Genomic DNA, 21,068 nt, shown 5'->3' on the forward strand with positions numbered 1-21,068 from the left:
TTCAGCCATTGGCATTCATGCACTGTGCGTTGTGGCATTTTGTTTAATCACTTGTGCACATCTGCCTACAAAAAAGCGCACTTCAGTACCATGGCTGATGAGCCAAAACTTGTCCTTGTGTGTTTAACCTAAGCTTTCAGGTTGCAATAATTTAAAGCCAAAATACTTTTTTAGGCCAGTAAGAATCCACATTTAATGCGATGTGCATTAAAACTAAAATGTTTATAGACTTGTTCTAAGTATATCTATCTTGTAGAAAGCAACTTTACTGTACGATTACAATTATATTTGAAAACTTTTTTTCTTAATTTAAGTTTTTGATTACATGTGGCCGCCATGTTTAGACAATAGCATTTTGTGTTTTTGCTACATGATTGCTGCAAAAAATAATAATAATGTAAACATCACACCAGCTTGCCAAGGCAAGATCTATTCACCTTGCCCTTGCTTGTTTTTCCTAAATTTATGTTTGACATCTCTGTTCTTTCCACTTCTGTGTGGTTTACATATATAGACCTGTGGCGGTGACAAGCCCTACATGTCTCCTGACAAATTAGAGGAGAAGCACAACGAACTCCGCAGCGATGCCATTGAACACTTCCAGAAGGTCAAGAAGATGGGTGGCAAGGACTTCAGTCAGCGCTACCAGGAAGAACTGGAACAAGAGATCGATGAGCAATATGCTAACTTCAGCAAACACAACGAGAGCAAAAATATCTTCAGCACCTTTCGCACACCAGCCGTGCTCTTCGCAGTCATTGTCGTTCTCTACATCTTGTCTGGCATCACTGGCTTCGTGGGCCTGGGCATTGCGGCACAGCTCTGCAACTGTGCTGTGGGACTCCTGCTTATTGCTCTGCTGACCTGGGGCTATATCAAGTACTCCGGACAGTACCGGGATCTGGGAAGTGCCATTGACTCAGGTGCTGAATATGTCCTGGACCAGGTGGGTGTCTCACTTTTCTTTCCGCTTTTACAGTGAATGCATTGCTTATGTCCTTTTGTTTATCGTTTGAGCCTGCAAACTCGTTTACATACGTTTTGGGCGTGGTTTAAGCAATGACCACTTGAGGATAACGCACATATACTCCTGTTGTGGTTTGAATGTTTGCATTCTCTTGCATACAGGAAATTGCTTCTTCCCATCGTGTTGCCTGAAGTTGTCATCACCTGCAGTGGTATTCCAAGGGGCTGATGAACTCACTTAACACAAGCTGAGCATGCCTTGTCGCATTTACCCCTTCTTGTACCACTATGAATCTTTAAAAAATACCTACTCTGAATCAGCCCTCAGTAGAGCAGTGTCTTAGAGTAATACTGGTGACTTTTTCACAAGACCCCCTGCCCCACCCAAGCATACACCATAGGGTTTAACAGCTACGGCATCTTTCATAAAGGAACCTGAAGAAATACAGCCACCAATGTTGAATTTATTGATTTATTAACCCTTTCGCTGCAAGGCCTTCCCCTCGCCCCCCTCCCCAACCCCCAGTTGCCAGTCTTTTTTTCTTTGCTATTTGGGGAAGTTTGTCCTTAGGCCCTCATAACTTTTTGTCCACATAAGCTAATGACACCAAATTTGCGTCCTTCTTTTCCAACATCCTAGGGATTCTAGTGGTACCCAGAGTTTGTGGGCTCCCCTGAAGGAGACCAAGAAATTATCCAAAATACAGGACTTTTTTTTTATTTGAGAAAAAAGGGCTGCAGAAGCAGGCTTGTGTTTTTTTCCCCCCTGAAAATGGCATCAACAAAGGGTTTGCAGTGCTAAAATCACCATCTTCCCAGCTTTCAGGACCAGGCAGACTTGAATCAGAAAACCCAATTTTTCAACACATATTGGGCATTTTACTGGGACATACCCCATTTTACTATTTTTGGTGCTTTTAGCCTCCTTCCAGTTAGTGACAGAAATGGGTATGAAACCAATGCTGGATCCCGGGAAGCTAAATATTTTTGAAAAGAAGACAAAAATCTGAATTCAGCAAGGGGTCATTTGTGTAGATCCTACAAGGTTTTCCTATAGAAAATAACAGCTAAAATAAAGAAAATATTGAAATTGAGGTGAAAAAAACAGCCATTTCTCTCCACGTTTTACTCTGTAACGTTTGCCTACCATGTCAGATTTTCAAAAGCAATATACCGTTACGTCTGCTGGACTCTTCTGGTTGCAGGGATATATAGGGCTTGTAGTTCCAACAAGATCCATAGGTACCCAGAGCCAATAAATGAGCTACACATTCCAATGGGTTTTCATTGTATTCTGGGTATACAGTAATTCATTTGGTGAAATATAAAGAGTGAAAAATCGGTATCAAGGAAACCTTTGTATTTCCAAAATGGGCACAAAGTAAGGTGTTGAGAAGCAGTGGTCATTTGCACATCTCTGAGTTCCGGGGGCCCATACTAGCATGTGAATTACAGGGCATTTCTCAAATAGATGTCTTTTTTACACACTGTCTTACATTTGGAAGGACAAAATGTAGAGAAAGTCAAGGGGCAATAACACTTGTTCTACTATTCTGTGCTCCCCCAAGTCTCCCGATAAAAATGGTACCTCACTTGCATGGGTAGGCCTAATGCCTGCGACAAGAAACGCAACATGGACACATCACATTTTTACATTGAAATATGATGTGTTTTTTGGAAAGTGCCTAGCTGTGGATTTTGGCCTCTAGCTCAGCTGGCACCTAGGGAAACCTAACAAACCTGTGCATTTTTGAAAACTAGACACCTAGGGGAATCTAAGATGGGGTGACTTGTGGGGCTCTCACCAGGTTCTTTTACCCAGAATCCTTTGCAAATCTCAAAATATGGCCCAAAAAAAACTTTTTCCTCTCATTCGATGACAGAAAGTTCTGGAATCTGAGAGGAGCCACAAATTTCCTCCCACCCAGCGTTCCCTCAAGTCTCCTGATCAAACTGGTACCTCACTTGTGTGGGTAGGCCTAGTGCCCGTGACAGGAAATGCCCCAAAACAGAACGTGGACACATCACATTTTCCCAAAGAAATCAGAGCTGTTTTTTGCAAAGTGCCTAGTTGTGGATTTTGGCCTCTAGCTCAGCCAGAATCCTTTGCAAACCTCAAAACATGGCCAAAAAAACACTTTTTCCTCACATTTCGGTGACAGAAAGTTCTGGAATCTGAGAGGAACCAAAAATTTCCTCCTACCCAGTGTTCCCCCAAGTCTCCCGATAAAAATGATACCTCACTTGTGTGGGGGCCCAGGTGCCTGCAACAGAAAAAGGCCAAAAACCTATGGAGATTGAGGGGATAGCACAGCGAGTTGCACATTTTTCTTTTATCCATCTTTAGGCTGACTCTGCTTTGGGAACCCACACAAGTAAGGTATCATTTTACTTGGGAAACTGAGGGGAACGCTGGGTGGTAGGAAATTTGTGCCGGAGCGAAGCTCGTACCAAAAAAAGTAAGGAAAATATGCTTTAAGCAAATTTTGATGTTTGCAGAGGAATCTGGGTAAGAAAATGTTTTATCTTACCACACAAGCCACACCTCCCTGGACTTCTTGGGGTGTCTAGTTTTAAAAAATATCTGGGTTTGGTAGGTTTCCCTAGATGAAGGCCGCACTGGGACCAAAAACATAGGCCCCCCCCCATCCCCCCCAAACACAGGTAGTTTTGTAATAGATAATTTTGATGTGTCCACGTACTTCTGTGATGTTCTAAACACTAAAATTGTGAAAAGAAACACACTTAGGTTATGTTAAAAACACCCCTCACCCACCAACCAAGTTGGTGGCATGCTTCATCATCGGGGTCCCACCCGAGACACCTAGCACGTCATGGGTGTGCTGCGATGCTTGATTACAGTGAAGCAGGTTTTGTCATCTTTGCCACACATACTGGTTGGCTTTGGCACGAGGGTGAGTGATGGTTCAGTAGATCAAATTTTATTAACAAGAAATTTCACAAAAGTGAAATGCACTCTTAATAACAGAAAGGCCAAAAAACTGAGCCAATGACTCACAGGTCGGGAGCTGTAAAGCCTTCGACAAGGCACCAACCGCTTTACAGTCCATTCACACACTTTTCATACATGACGTGCACAAGACCATTCACGCCGCAGGCCCAGCACATTACAACACTCGCATCGACAGACAGCTCCACTCAAGGACCCATCACTTTCATACGCCCACATGCCCGATACAGCAACCACACTAGCTGATGGGAGTGTGTGGACTGGCGTTTGGCTTGCAGCCTCAGCCAAGTGCCACTCCATGCACACCGCCAGCCAAGCGCCACTCCACACACATACCGCTAGCCAAGCGCCACTCCACACACATACCGCCAGCCAAGCGCCACTCCATGCACACTGCCATCACTTTTTTTTTTATTTACAACAAAGAAACCACTAACTAATTATAAATAAGTACAAAACTATACAAACACCAAAGCTCTAACTGAATACATGAGAGTAATGCCAACAGTGAAACTGAACATATGAAAATATAGAACGGCAATTTACGCTCACAGTAGTTTCCAGTAATTCTTCTGTGTGGTGTAACTCCTGAAACAGCCAGCCATACACAGCCCAGGCTTTGATGGACAGTCTGGGCAGTACATCCGGCTTTCCCTCTGGATTCCTCTTCGGGCACAGACTCTACATTTCTTAGCTGGAAAGTCTTTTTTGGGATTGGGAGGAATCTGATCAGGAAAGTGGCGATCTTTCAATCTAGCCACATCCTCCACAACTGCTACTCTAGGAACTCTTGCATGATCCACGATAACAAGGCTCTCTATCACTGACTCCTGAAATTTAACAAATTTCATCCTTGAATAGCCACCTTTTTATACCACACGTAAGACTTACGAACAGCAGTGTAGGGCTCCAACCTCTAATCTACTCTATCAACACCACCCATGTGCTTATTGTAATCTAAAATGCACACAGGTTTGCGCACTTCGGCAACTTGACCCCAAACAGCCACAGGTGAGGTACTCGCATCATGGATGGTGGTTAGCATGTACACATCCCTCCTGACTACAAATTTCAGAGCTAGCAGCTCATCATTCTGCACTGCACTGTCCCCTCTGAAGTTTTTTTTTTTTCCAGACAAGCTCCCTTGGATAGCCTTTCCGGTTAGAGCAGATTGTGCCACAAGCAAAAGTGTCCACTCCGAACAACTCCTTCCTTAAACAACTGAACTCCAGTGTAGAAGTTATCTACATACAAATGGTGGTCTTTGTTGAACAGTCGTCTACCAAGTTCCCACACAATTTTCTCACTAACTCCAAAAAGTGGGCAGACAACCAGAGGGGTCTATACTGCAGTCTCTACCAGTGTAGACCCGGAAATTATAAACATATCCTGTACTACTTTCAGACAGCATACACAATTTAATTCCATACCGTTCCCTCTTGCTAGGAATGTACTGCCTAAAAAACAAATGACCCTTGAACAGGACCAAAGACTCGTCCACACTTATTTCTTTGCCTGGCACATAGGCCTGGCCTTGATCATTTTGTAGATCGTTTTTCAGAGGTCTAATCTTAAAAAGACGGTCGCAATCGGGGTGATCTAGTGGCAAGGCTAAAGCATTGTCAACAAAATGCAGCATACGAAGAAAAAGCAAATACCGATTACGAGTCATTGTTGCAGGAAATATAGCCATTGCCATCAAGGTCTAGTAGACCAATAAGAAGCCAGTGACTGCTTCCTTATCAACCCCATCAAAAATGTCAAACCCAAGAACTTTTTAATCTCTTCCAAATTTGTGGGAATCCAATGGGTGGCTTACCTCTTCCTCCCTGGACGCGATGGAAGCAAATGGCTTCTAGCGCATCGGGCGACCTCGAATGATGTCAGCGCATGATCGCGTGCAATCGTTAGATGGTGGGGGTAGGGGCGGGAGTGGAATGGGAAGCGATTCCTCTACCAGCCCTTCCTTGGGGGGGCAGCGCTTCCCCTGAGGGCTGGGTGCAGGATGTAACGGTTACGTCTTGGGCACCCGTGGGGTTAAAATCCTTTTACCATTTCACCATATCTCAATGGTCTTGCATGCAAAAACAGTCTGTGTACATTGCTGAAAACTACACTCAGAGTTCATGTTTACAAGAAAATAGTTCTCAGCATTGATTATTGTTCATAAATTCACTTATTGTTTAAAATTCTCTATCATATAATTGATTTTTGGAGGCCCTTGCTTCTTTGTTTTTCTACTATCTCTGTAGAGATGCTCAGTAATTACAGGCATTGAATGTTTACTCAGTCAACATGTAGTTCCTGCAGTGCTATTTAGAAACCTCTAAAGATTCTTCTAGAAGCCAGACATGATAAAACTTCACAGCTGTCTATGAAGGAAACATGCTCAGTGTAAGTATTGTTTATAGAAGGACCATTGTGTGTTCAATCTTCCCTTATTTTCTGAACTGTGAATGACAGAGTGAGATGAGATGGTCCTATATTTTCGTAAGTATAGGGGGCTTTTCCCAAGATGAGTCAAAAGAGCGAGTCTTCAGAAAGTCTTTCAGATTACCAAACTGAATTCCGCCCAGAAAGAGGCACTGAATCTGCTCTCATCGCCATCTGGGATGATCTTAAAAACACAATAGACCGCAATGGATTTGCTGCACTACTTCTTCTGGGCCACTCAGCTGCCTTTGACACAGTTGACCATGAAACCCTAATACAAAGACTCTACAAAGCCGGCATAGAGGGAACTGCTTTTGACTGTGTCACATCCATCTTCAAAACAGAACAAATGTCATCCACACTCCCCCTTTCTCGTCCAAACCCTATGTGACAAAAGCAGGGGTCCCTCAAGGCTCAATCATCTCACCCATGCTTTTGAGATTCTTAAGTGACTTTACAGGCCTTCCCGAAGTAAGGCAAACATCTGAAGAAGATATATTGGAAAAAGTGCTCCGGGGTCTCCCTAGGCAGGTGGAACTATTCTACGCTTTTGATTATCTTGGAAATACCCTACAGGGAAAAATTGAGTTACAGGTAAGAAACTATTCCTTCTTTGTCTTTGGAAATAGGTGCTCCCACAATTGATCTGGCTAGGTTCAGCATAGGCTGGAAACCCTCATCTGAAATGGTATGGCAATAGAAAACTGTGACCACTGGAGCTAGCATATATTCCTGATGATCGTCAACCCAGAATTGTGCAAGCTAATTAAAACCATCAACAATACCTTATCATGATTATTTTTCTGTTCTTCTCATGCACCAAAATATTGTCCTGGGGGAACCTAACTTATTCCACAGCTTAAAGCACCTTGTTCATGACCCCTTAGAGGACCATTGTTGTGCCAAAAGACAGTCTCTTAAATTTGAATGCCCCCAAAGGAGCTTCATGTAGTCAAATGCCAGAAGTAATCATGTAAAAACATGGTGATAAACTGACGATAAAGCCATACAGTAAACAATTCCTTTCTTCCAAAACTGGCAGAGCCTTAATAGTGTTTAGTGTATATATATATATATATATATGTGTGTGTTCGATGGCATGTGTAGCTGCAGATACACATTCTGTGCACATCCCGCCATCTGGTGTTGGGCTCGGAGTGTTACAAGTTGTTTTTCTTCGAAGAAGTCTTTTCGAGTCACGAGATCGAGGGACTCCTCCCATTTCGGCTCCATTGCGTATGGGCGTCGACTCCATCTTAGATTGTTTTCCCCGCAGAGGGTGAGGTAGGAGTTGTGTATATAGTAATAATGCCCATGCAATGGAGTGAGTATGTTCACATAATGTGACTAAAAGTATTATATTTACAAATTTACAAATTCGGTATTGTTTGCGTTCGGTATCGGGTTAGTTACAACAGATCGACACCGACTTTTGAAGAGCTCCGGTGGCCATTCGGGGTTTTTTCGATACCCCGTCGAGGCCTGGTCGGCCCGGCCACGTGTCTCTTCAAGGCTGATGGAACGGACCCCATTCCGCTTCTGCCCAAAATGCCATAACAAGTATCCATATACAGATCAGCATCTAATCTGTAACTTGTGTTTGTCGCCGGAACACAAGGAAGATACTTGTGAAGCCTGTCGAGCGTTTCGGTCCAGGAAGACACTAAGAGACCGAAGAGCAAGAAGACTGCAAAATGGCGTTGGCGCCGACAGGACAAGGGTGTTTCGAGGAGAAGGAAGAAACCTTCTCCATCCAGGAATCGGACTCGGATGAGATCGATCCCGAAGAAACACCGAAAACCGTGAGTAAGACGTCGAAACATAAAACTCACGAAAAGAGCACAAAAGTCCAGGGGACGCCACCGCCAACAGGCCATGGCTTAACCCGGAAAATAGGTGACCGAACATCGGCACCGAAAAAGGGCACACTGGTGTCGAAGTCATCCGACTCCGGTCGAGATACCGCCACACAGCAATCTCGGGCCCGAGATAGCGGCTCCGAGCAAGTTCGGCATCGAGATAGCGGCACCGAAATGAGTCGGCACCGAGAGACCACGACGCCGAAAACAAAAAAGGTTTTGTCAGAACCAAAAAAGGTAGCCGAAAAGGTTTTGATACCGAAACATCCGGCTTCGAAACCGAAATCAAGTTCCTACACAGAGGAACAAGGACTGTCCTCACAAATGAAAATACATAGATTTGGACAGGAATTAGAGGCAATGGAGCCAGACTACACCCAAAGACGGCTCCACATCCAAAAAGATACGGGAAAGATCAGCACTCTCCCTCCTATTAGGATGAAACGCAAACTTGCCTTCCAGGAGAAAGACAAGCAGCCACAGGCAAAGGTGGCTAAACAAGTTACCCCGCCACCATCTCCACAACGCTCTCCGCAACCATCACCGGTAGCCACTCCACCTATGATGCAATCCCCGACCCACACAGGGATGAGTCAAGATGACCCTGCCGCATGGAACCTTTATGATGCACCAGTGTCAGATAATAGTCCTGACCGTTATCCAGCTAGACCGTTGCCACCAGAAGATAGTACAGCCTACGCACAAGTGGTGTCGAGGGCAGCGGCATTTCATAATGTCAGCCTACATGCAGAGCCCATTGAAGACGACTTTCTATTTAATACACTGTCGTCCACACACAGCCAGTACCAGAGTCTTCCCATGCTACCCGGGATGCTAAAACACTCCAAACAAGTGTTTGAGGAGCCTGTAAAAGGAAGGGCCATTACTCCAAGAGTGGAGAAAAAATATAAACCGCCACCAACAGACCCCGTGTACATCACACAACAGCTAACACCGGACTCAGTTGTAGTAGGGGCAGCTCGCAATAGCGCAAACTCACATACTTCAGGAGATGCACCACCTCCAGATAAGGAAAGTCGCACATTCGACACAGCAGGCAAAAGGGTGGCGGCACAGGCAGCAAACCAGTGGCGTATTACAAATTCACAGGCTTTGTTGGCCAGATACGATAGGGCTCATTGGGACGAAATGCAACATTTTATAGAACATTTGCCCAAGGAGTTCCAGAAAAGAGCACAGCAAGTAGTAGAAGAAGGACAGAGTATCTCCAACAATCAGATACGGTCATCTAAGGATCCTGCAGACACAGCTGCTAGAACTGTCAACACAGCAGTAACAATAAGGAGACATGCATGGCTGCGTACATCAGGATTTAAACCAGGAATACAGCAAGCTGTGCTGAATATGCCATTTAACGGACAGCAGTTGTTTGGGCCGGAGGTGGACACTGCTATCGAAAAACTTAAGGACACTGACACGGCCAAAGACATGGGCGCACTCTACTCCCCACAGAGCAGAGGCACATTTCGAAAAACACAGTTTTGAGGGGTGTTTCGAGGGCAAAGCACAGAACCCACGACCTCACAAACAAGGCCCACTTATCAGAGCCAATATCGGCGTGGAAGTTTTCGGGGACAATATAGAGGGGGACAGTTCCAAAAAAATAGAGGAAAGTTCCAAAGTCCCAAAACTCCTCAAAATAAGCAGTGACTTACAAGTCACACATCCCCAACACATAACACCTGTAGGGGGGAGACTAAGCAATTTTTACAAACATTGTGAGGAAATAACAACAGATATTTGGGTACTGGCAATTATCCAGCATGGTTATTGCATAGAATTTCTCAAATTCCCTCCAAACGTCCCACCGAAAACACACAATATGTCAAAACAACATATAGATCTTCTAGGACTAGAAGTTCAGGCGTTGCTACAGAAAGAGGCAATAGAATTAGTACCAAACCAACAGAAAGGAACAGGAGTTTACTCTCTGTACTTTCTCATACCCAAAAAAGACAAAAGTCTGAGACCTATATTAGATCTCAGAACATTAAATACCTACATCAAATCAGATCACTTTCACATGGTGACATTACAGGACGTAATCCCACTGCTCAAACAACAAGACTACATGACAACACTAGACCTAAAGGATGCATATTTCCATATACCGATACATCCTTCACACAGAAAGTACTTAAGGTTTGTATTCCAAGGGGTACACTACCAGTTCAAGGTGTTGCCATTCGGAATAACAACTGCGCTAAGAGTTTTTACAAAATGCCTAGCAGTCGTAGCTGCACATATCAGAAGGCAGCAAATACATGTGTTCCCGTACCTAGACGATTGGTTAATCAAAACAAACACGCTAAAACGGTGTTCACAACACAAAGTATGTCATAGAAACCCTCCACAAACTAGGTTTCTCAATCAACTACACAAAGTCACACCTTCTGCCGTGTCAAACACAGCAATACTTAGGGGCGACAATCAACACAGCAAAAGGGATTGCCACGCCAAGCCCACAAAGGGTTCAGGCATTTCACCATTTAATACAGACCATGTATCCAAAACAAAAAATACAAGTCAAGACGGTGATGAAACTCCTAGGCATGATGTCCTCATGCATAGCCATTGTCCCAAACGCAAGGTTACACATGCAGCCCTTACAACAGTGCCTAGCATCACAATGGTCACAGGCACAGGGTCAACTTCTAGACCTGGTGTTGGTAGACCGCCAAACATACATCTCGCTTCAATGGTGGAACAGTATAAATTTAAACCAAGGGCGGCCTTTCCAAGACCCAGTGCCACAATATGTAATAACCACAGATGCCTCCATGATAGGGTGGGGAGCACACCTCAATCAACACAGCATCCAAGGACAATGGAACACTCAGCAAAAACAGTTTCACATAAATCACTTGGAACAATTGGCAGTATTTCTAGCGCTGAAAGCTTTTCAACCCATAATAAGCCACAAACACATTCTTGTCAAAACAGACAACATGACAACGATGTATTACCTAAACAAATAGGGAGGGACACACTCAACGCAGTTGTGTCTCCTGACACAGAAAATATGGCATTGGGCGATTCACAACCACATTCGCCTAATAGCACAATTTATTCCAGGAATTCACAATCAGTTAGCAGACAATCTCTCTCGGGATCACCAACAGATCCACGAATGGGAGATTCACCCCTAAATACTGAACATTTACTTCCAGAGTTGGGGAACACCACAAATAGATCTATTTGCAACAAAGGAAAACGCAAAATGCCAAAAACTTCGCATCCAGGTACCCACAAGATCAGTCTCAGGGCAATGCGTTATGGATGAGTTGGTCAGGGATATTTGCTTATGCTTTTCCCCCTCTCCCACTCCTTCCATATCTGGTAAACAAGTTGAGTCAAAACAAACTCAAACTCATACTAATAGCGCCAACATGGGCAAGACAACCCTGGTACACAACACTACTAGACCTCTCAGTAGTGCCTCATGTCAAACTACAAAACAGACCAGATCTGTTAACGCAACACAAACAGCAGATCAGACACCCAAATCCAGCATCGCTGAATCTAGCAATTTGGCTCCTGAAGTCCTAGAGTTCGGACACCTAGACCTCACACAGGAATGTCTGGAGGTCATAAAACAAGCTAGGAAACCTACCACTAGACATTGCTATGCAAATAAGTGGAAAAGATTTGTTTATTACTGCCATAATAATCAAATTCAACCCTTACACGCGTCTGCCAAAGACATTGTAAAATACTTACTGCATTTGCAAAAGTCAAAGCTAGCTTTTTCTTCCATTAAGATACATCTTACCGCAATTTCAGCTTACCTGCAAATTACGCACTCAACTTCACTATTTAGGATACCAGTCAAAAAAGTGTTTATGGAGGGCCTAAAGAGAATTATACCACCAAGAACACCACCAGTTCCTTCATGGAACCTCAACATTGTCTTAACACGACTCATGGGTCCACCTTTTGAGCCCATGCACTCTTGTGAAATACAATACTTAATATGGAAAGTTGCATTTTTAATTGCCATTACATCTATAAGAAGAGTAAGTGAGATTCAAGCATTTACCATACAGGAACCATTTATTCAAATACACAAGCATAAAGTAGTTCTACGGAGAAATCCTAAATTTCTACCAAAAGTCATATCACCGTTCCACTTGAATCAAACAGTAGAATTACCAGTGCTCTTTCCACAGCCAGATTCTGTAGCTGAAAGAGCACTACATACATTAGACATCAAAAGAGCGTTAATGTACTACATTGACAGAACAAAACTTATTTGAAAAACGAAACAATTATTTATTGCTTTTCAAAAACCTCATACAGGAAATCCAATTTCTAAACAAGGCATTGCTAGATGGATAGTTAAGTGCATTCAAATCTGTTATCTTAAAGCAAAAAGAGAACTGCCTATTACACCAAAGGCACACTCAACCAGAAAGAAAGGTGCTGCCATGGCCTTTCTAGGAAATATTCCAATGACCGAAATATGTAAGGCAGCTACATGGTCTACGCCTCATACATTTACCAAACACTACTGTGTAGATGTGTTAACGGCACAACAAGCCACAGTAGGTCAAGCAGTACTACGAACATTGTTTCAAACAACTTCAACTCCTACAGGCTGAGCCACCGCTTTTGGGGAGATAACTGCTTACTAGTCTATGCACAGCATGTGTATCTGCAGCTACACATGCCATCGAACGGAAAATGCCACTTACCCAGTGTACATCTGTTCGTGGCATTAGTCGCTGCAGATTCACATGCGCCCACCCGCCTCCCCGGGAGCCTGTAGCCGTTTAGAAGTTGATCTTCAACACTTGTAAATTTGTAAATACATAACTTTAAACTACATTAGGTACATACCTATTCACTCCATTGCATGGGCACTATTACTAGTATACACAACTCCTACCTCACCCTCTGCGGGGAAAACAATCTAAGATGGAGTCGACGCCCATGCGCAATGGAGCCGAAATGGGAGGAGTCCCTCGATCTCGTGACTCGAAAAGACTTCTTCGAAGAAAAACAACTTGTAACACTCCGAGCCCAACACCAGATGGAGGGATGTGCACAGCATGTGAATCTGCAGCGACTAATGCCACGAACAGATGTACACTGGGTAAGTGACATTTTCCATATATGTTCGATGGCATGTGTAGCTGCAGATACACATGCTGTGCATATCCCGCCATCTAGTGTTGGGCTCGGAGTGTTACAAGTTGTTTTTCTTCGAACAAGTCTTTTCGAGTCACGAGATCGAGGGACTCCTCCCATTTCGGCTCCATTGCGCATGGGCGTCGACTCCATCTTAGATTGTTTTCTTTCCGCCATCCGGTTCGGACGTGTTCCTCTTCACTCTGTGTTTCGGTTCGGAAAGTTAGTTAGATATCAGAAAAATTTGACGGTATTTTTTGCGTTCGGTATCGGGTTAGTTATCACAGATCGACACCGAATTTTGAAGAGCTCCGGTGGCCCTTCGGGGTTTCGATTCGCCGGCGGGGCCTGGTCGGCCCAACCACGTGCGTCTACAAGACTAATAGAACGGACCCCATTCCGCTTCTGCCCCGAATGCCACAACAAGTATCCTTACACAGATCAACATTTGGTCTGTAATTTGTGTTTGTCTCCCGAACACAAAGAGGATACGTGTGAGGCCTGTCGAGCGTTTCGATCAAGGAAAACGCTGAGGGACCGGAGAGCGAGAAGGCTTCAAATGGCGTCGACACCGTCAGGACACCAAGAGTTGGAGGAAGAAGAAACCTTCTCCATTGCTGACTCGGACGAGGCAGAAACAACAGACACCGAAAACCGTGAGTAAAACATCCCCGGCCAGAACTCACGGTAAAATCATCAGAGCCCAGGGGACGCCACCGCCAGCAGGCCATGGCTTAACCCAAGGAATCGGTGACCGTCCATCGGCACCGAAAAAGGGCACACATGTGTCGAAGTCATCCGACTCCGGTCGAGATACCGGCACAGAAAAGACTCGGCCCGAGACACCGGGTCAGAACAATCTCGACATCGAGAGACCGGTACCGAGATGAGTCGGCACTGAGAAATCGGAATGCCGAAACACAAAAAAGTGGCTTCGGAGCTGAAAAAGACGGTGGAAAAGGTTTCGATACCTAAACATCCGGCTTCGGTGCCGAAAACAAGTTCCTACACCGAGGAGCAAGGGCTTTCCACACAAATGCAAAGCCATAAATTCGGACAGGAGCTAGAAGCAGGGGAGCCAGATTATACACAGAGAAGGCTCCATATCCAAAAGGAGACAGGGAGGATAAGAACTCTCCCTCCTATAAGGATGAAAAGGAAACTGGCTTTCCAAGAGAAGGATAAACCACCACAAGCAAAGGTGGCAAAACAAGTAACTCCAACACCATCACCTCAATGCTCACCGCAATCATCACCAATCGCTAGCCCACCTATGGTGCAGTCTCCAACACACACAAGCATGAGCCAAGATGACCCAGATGCATGGGACCTTTATGATGCGCCTGTGTCAGATAACAGTCCCGACTGTTAACCAGCAAGACCATCATCACCTGAAGACAGTACTGCTTACACGCAGGTGGTGTCCAGAGCAGCTGCTTTGCACGCTGAACCTATCGAAGATGACTTTTTATTTAATACTCTGTCGTCCACACATAGTCAGTACCAGAGTCTTCCGATGCTACCGGGAATGGTGAAACACACAAAGCAAATATTTCAAGAACCCGTTAAAGGCAGGGCCATCACTCCTAGGGTGGAGAAAAATTACAAGCCTCCACCAACAGACCCTATGTACATTACGCAGCAACTGACACCGGACTCAGTAGTAGTTGGCGCAGCACGTAAAAGGGCGAATTCGCACACCTCCGGAGATGCACCACCACCCGACAAAGAAAGTCGCAAGTTCGACGCAGTGGGAAAAAGAGTGGCAGCACAAGCAGGCAATCAATGGCGCATTGCTAATTCAAAGCTTTGCTGTCAAGATATGACAGAGCCCACTGGGATGAAATGCAACACTTTATTGAACATCTGCCAAAAGAATTCCAAAAACGTGCACAACAAGTGGTAGAAGAGGGCCAAAGTATCTCAAATAACCAGATACGTTCAGCAATGGACGCAGCAGACACAGCTGCAAGAACTGTAAATACAGCAGTGACAATTCGGAGACTGCGCACCTCAGGATTCAAGCCCGAAATCCAACAGGCTGTGCTTAATATGCATTTTAATGGACAGCAGTTGTTTGGGCTGGAAGTGGACACAGCTATCGAGAAGCTGAAAAAAAATACAGATACGGCCAAAGCCATGGGCGCGCTCTACTCCCCACAAAGAAGAGGGACTTTTAGGAAGACACAATTTAGAGGGGGGTTTCGGGGCCAAACCACAGAACCCTCAACTTCACAAACCAGGCCCACATACCAGAGCCAGTATTACAGAAGAGGCTTTCGGGGACAATACAGAGGTGGACAGTTCCAAAGTCCAAAGACCCCTCAAAACAAACAGTGACTTCAGTGTCACAAATCCTCAACACGTAACACCGGTGGGGGGGTGAGACTAACAGATTTTTACCAAAATTGGAAGGAAATAACAATGGACTCGTGGGTCCTAGCCATCATCCAACATGGCTATTGCATAGAATTCCTACAATTACCACCAAATGTGCCTCCAAAAACACACAACATGTCCAAACAACACATGGATCTATTACAGATAGAAGTTCAAACGTTGTTACAAAAAGATGCAATAGAACTAGTACCCAATCATCAGAAAGGAACAGGGGTTTACTCCCTGTACTTTCTCATACCCAAAAAGGACAAAACTCTAAGACCCATATTAGATCTCGGAACACTAAATCTTTACATCAAATCAGATCACTTTCACATGGTAACACTTCAAGACGTAATCCCCTTGCTCAAACAACAAGTCTACATGACCACATTAGATCTCAAAGATGCGTACTTCCATATACCCATACATCCTTCACACAGGAAATACTTAAGGTTTGTAATCCAAGGAGTACATTACCAGTTCAAAGTGTTACCATTCGGAATAACAACAGCACCAAGGGTATTTACAAAATGCCTTGCAGTAGTAGCGGCACATATCAGAAGGCAGCACATACACGTGTTCCCGTATCTAGACGATTGGCTAATCAAAACCAACACACAGGAACAGTGTTTTCAACACACAAAAAATGTCATAGAAACACTTCACAAACTAGGTTTCTCACTAAACTACCAAAACTCACACCTACAGCTGTGTCCAATACAACAATACTTAGGAGCAACAATCAACACAAAAAAAGGGATTGCCACTCAAAGTCCACAAAGGGTACAAGCATTCCAAAACGTTATACAAAGCATATACCCAAACCAGAAGTATCAGGAAAAATGAGTGATGAAACTACTAGGCATGATGTCCTCATGCATAGCCATTGTCCCAAACGCAAGATTACACATGCAGCCCTTACAACAGTGCCTAGCAACACAATGGACACAAGCACAGGGTCAACTACAAGATCCAGTGTTGATAGACCGCCAAACACACACCTTGCTACAATGGTGGAATCATATCAATTTAAATCAAGGGCGGCTTTTCCAGGACCCAGTGCCTCAATACGTGATCACAACAGATGCTTCTATGGTAGGGTGGGGAGCACACCTCAACCAACACAGCATCCAGGGACAATGGGACACTCAGCAGAAACAACTTCACATAAATCAGCTAGAACTCCTAGCAGTGTTTCTAGCGTTTAAAGCATTTCAACCGCTAATAGCCCACAAATACATTCTTGTCAAAACAGACAACATGACAACAATGTATTACTTAAACAAACAAGGAGGCACACACTCATCACAACTGTCTCTCTTAACACAAAAAATGTGGCATTCGGCGAATCACAATCACATTCACCTAATAGCGCAATACATCCCAGGAATTCAGAACCAGTTGGCAGACAATCTCAGTCGAGATCACCAACAGATCCACGAATGGGAGATTCATCCCCAGATACTCCAAACCTACCTAAAAAACTGGGGAACACCGCAAATAGACCTATTCGCAACAAAAGAAAACGCAAAATGGAAATATACCAATGACAGAAATCTGTAAGGCAGCCACATGGTCTACGCCTCATACATTCACTAAACATTACTGCGTGGATGTGTTAACACCACAACAAGCCACAGTAGGACAAGCAGTACTAAGAACTTTATTTCAAACAACTTCAACTCCTACAGGCTAAACCACCGCTTTTGGGGAGATAACTGCTTACTAGTCTATGCACAGCTTGTGTATCTGCAGCTACACATGCCATTGAACAGAAAATTTCACTTACCCAGTGTACATCTGTTCGTGGCATGAGACGCTGCAGATTCACATGCGCCCTCCCACCTCCCCGGGAGCCTGTAGCCGGTGTAAGTTGATCAAAGTTAAACTCGTACATTTGTAAATTTGTAAATATAATACTTTTAGTCACATTATGTGAACATACTCACTCCATTGCATGGGCATTATTACTATATACACAACTCCTACCTCACCCTCTGCGGGGAAAACAATCTAAGATGGAATCGACGCCCATGCGCAATGGAGCCGAAATGGGAGGAGTCCCTCGATCTTGTGACTCGAAAAGACTTCTTTGAAGAAAAACAACTTGTAACACTCCGAGCCCAACACTAGATGGCGGGATATGCACAGCATGTGAATCTGCAGCGTCTCATGCCACGAACAGATGTACACTGGGTAAGGGACATTTTCCATATGTATATATGTATATATAGTTCCTTTTGAGGACTAGGATGTTGACACATGACACAGCCCTAAATGTTCCCAGCTTTAATTGTCATGACCACTTATACAAGCCATTTTTGCAGCCCACATCTCAATTAACCCCTTTTTGCTTCAGTTACTATTTTTTTTTTTTAATGGGTTATGCATAAGATTGGGGTCTTTCCATACCTCTGTGCATTTTGTTAGTGTAATCTTGTGCTCAGAACCTTTTAATAAACCCAATCTATCCCCAAAGTTTCAGGGAGGCATTTCAATTTTACCTTCATCTTACTTCTAGTGTGAAACTGGCATCGCCTGCTCAGGAGAATTTGGACCGAGATTTATTTCTGTTACCATCTGCTCAAATCATTCCTTCTTTTTTTTGTCCCTTAAATGTTACCTATAGTTTCCCATCACTTGAAATTGATCTTTATATGAGTAAATCCAAGAAAGCCAGTCATGAACTTCCCATAACCTCCCAGAGTGATGTCTACTTCCTCAAGGTTTATTTCCTCACCACCTCAATCCTCGCATTAATCAGGTCGATCACTTTCTGCCCATTTAGCTCAGTTTGGCATAACCACTTTCTCATGCACACCTTTTTCACCTACTACCAATATGGTGTTCTTCACACTTGTTTCAACATTATCAACCTAGTGAATTTTCTGCCCCTTGGTCACTGGGACCTAAGTGTCCCGTTTCACCATTAACTATATGGGACGTATTCTTTGCATAACACAATGCTCTATTAGACGAGTGACTTTTTTGCCACAGCGAAAAAAATTGAACTTATCTTGAGCCACCACTATTACACCTCACTTTTTACTTCATTCACAGTCCCTTCAATTCCTCCTTTCCTTATTCTTACTTGAAGCATGCTCAGTTCCCTCAATCCCCTATGATCCTTCCTTGAAGTTAAAAAAAAAAAAAATGAAAACTTTTTCTTGATCCCTCAGGTTCTTTTGTATATCTGAGCAAATGGTCCTTTTGTGATTTTAAAATCTTCCCGTGAGTATGGAGGAAGTGGGCTGAGCTTATGAGTAGTAGATTCTCAACACTGAGTTTTGTACTGGTTACGATGGGTCACTTTCTCCTTATGATCTTGCGTTCGACCCAGCTGTCCATCTTTGTTGTATGGAAAACCAATTGTGGAGAGCTGTGGGAACAATAGGGGCGGAACCTGGAGTCACACACGTATGTCGCACTTTCCTTTAGCTGTGCATAGAGCGTTTGATTAGCAATCCTGCATCCAAGACATACTGGGACCCTGCCTGAAGAAGATCTGACCCTACCGGTGTAAAAGTATTATGAAGAGGAGTGTATGCTTTATTTTTATAGTGCTGAGGTTTAGAGAGCTAGTTTGTGTCTATGCAATGTGTATGTATTACGACATTCGGCAAGCAAATAAAGAGACTTCACCTGAAGGGCCGAAGTCTTTATATCCGTTCTGCTCCCCTCATAAGTCTCTGTGGAGAGCTCTCCACACTCTAACCTCGCAACTTAAGGAATGCACAAAGATACCAAACAAGGTTGATGATGAGAACTACATATGACGCAATATTGATCCAGTCGTGTTAAATTTAGTGGAAGTACAGTATGGTTACTTTAACAATGGTTGCCCATATCCGTGCCAAGTGAGTGAACGTGTTTTTTTCTATTCCTTGAATGTTACAGGCTCAAACCCGCTTTAATAACTCGACTCGAGGACGGGGAGCAGGGGACAACACAGCTGTCGGAGCCCCATCTGAGGGCAAGAAGCGCAACTGAGAAGTCGGTGGGATGGATGGGCAAGTGCAGAAGAGTACTGATCCGAACCTACAGCCCAGCCTGTGCATCCTGCTTGGGGCTCACGGGGTGGCGCCTACGTCATTCTCACACAGCATTCGGTCATCTCACTCCTAGTGCTAGTTTTGATTGGTTCTTGTGCCTGCTTCGCCCTGGTTCTTGTGCCTGCTTCGCCCAATTTAGTCCGCTTCGGCCTTTCTTCTCGGGCACTTTAAACCGTATAAAAAGAAAAAAAGTATTTACGCATAAAAGAAAACAAATACGTTTACACTCATGAACACTACCGGAGGGTGCCTTTTACAGAAACTGCTGCAGTTTATGGAAGGGAGATTTATCCTTCGAGACATTTCACCTTTTGGACGCGCCGGTTTATAGAAGACGTGTGTGGAGTGAGTGCTGAAGGGGGAACAAACTGACCTTAATCGCAGTTCAGCCCTGTTGGCATTTCCACACCAACTTTGACTCTGCCTCTCTGCCATTGCACGGCCAGTCCCAGTGCAATCACTATGTGGGGAAACCAAAAGTGCCTACTCTAGCAATTGGTGCCCGCGACATGTAGGTAATTATTACCACCGAGGGGGTGAGGGGGTGAGGGGGTGGGGGGGGGAGGGTGGTTAGAGATCTTGCTTAGCAATGCCTCCCCTCTAACAACCTCCTCTTTTCCTGATGGTATAAGCTGTCTCTGCTAAACGGGGGAGACTTGTCCTTTTGTGGCTGCAATGAGGGGACCAAATAAGGACGTACTAGGGACTCCCTTTAATTTGTGCATTGGGAGGTTGTGGGGAGTGGGGGAGAGCTGAGGAGAAGGTAACTATGCAAGTGCTTCTAGCGTTCCTGCAGTGTCACATTTGCTTTTTGGCACCTGCTGCACCATTTTATGACACCGACTTTGCCTACTTGTGTGTGTGTGTGTGTGTGGGGGGGGGGGGGTGTAGCGGTTGGGGGCTGGGGGGGGGGGGTAGCGGTTGGGGGCTGAATAGTATTCTCTAATCTAGGAACGTAGTCGTGGCTTTTGAGTGAATGTATCCCATCTCTTCGCCCAGCCTCTCAACGGTTTGATGTCTACGTAATTTTCATGTTGCGGTACATTGGGGCATTGCGTGACACCCACATATACATTACTCTGCACACCTTGACTTCTGAAGTGACATTTTAACTGCCTTCCATTTGTCTTAAAGTTTAGAGTTCTTCATGGGCCAAGAGCATCCTATTCACTAAGTGTTGCCTGCCTGTCATCTTTGATGACACACTGTCTCTTCAAATTTATAGGACTTCTAGGATGCATGTTTGTAAAGTGA

At 44.4% G+C, this 21,068-nt stretch overlaps 1 protein-coding gene across 4 annotated transcripts in view; it reads left to right on the forward strand.

Moving 5' to 3' along the window:
- ATL3 (atlastin GTPase 3) overlaps nt 1-19,992 on the forward strand; it is a 259,411-nt gene extending 239,419 nt beyond the window's left edge. For 2 of the 4 annotated variants that reach the window (XM_069208040.1, XM_069208039.1), the window contains 2 exons: nt 515-946; nt 19,660-19,892. In XM_069208040.1, coding sequence (XP_069064141.1) covers nt 515-946; nt 19,660-19,752 — 525 coding nt within the window. In that variant the 3' untranslated portion in view covers nt 19,753-19,892. Of the gene's footprint in view, nt 1-514; nt 947-19,659 lie in introns of all 4 variants that reach the window. The other 2 variants (XM_069208037.1, XM_069208038.1) reach the window with 1 other exon arrangement.
- The last annotated feature ends 1,076 nt before the right edge of the window (nt 19,993-21,068 follow it).

This window comes from Pleurodeles waltl, chromosome 9 (genome assembly GCF_031143425.1).
Source record: "Pleurodeles waltl isolate 20211129_DDA chromosome 9, aPleWal1.hap1.20221129, whole genome shotgun sequence".
NCBI classification, from domain to species: Eukaryota; Metazoa; Chordata; class Amphibia; order Caudata; family Salamandridae; genus Pleurodeles; species Pleurodeles waltl.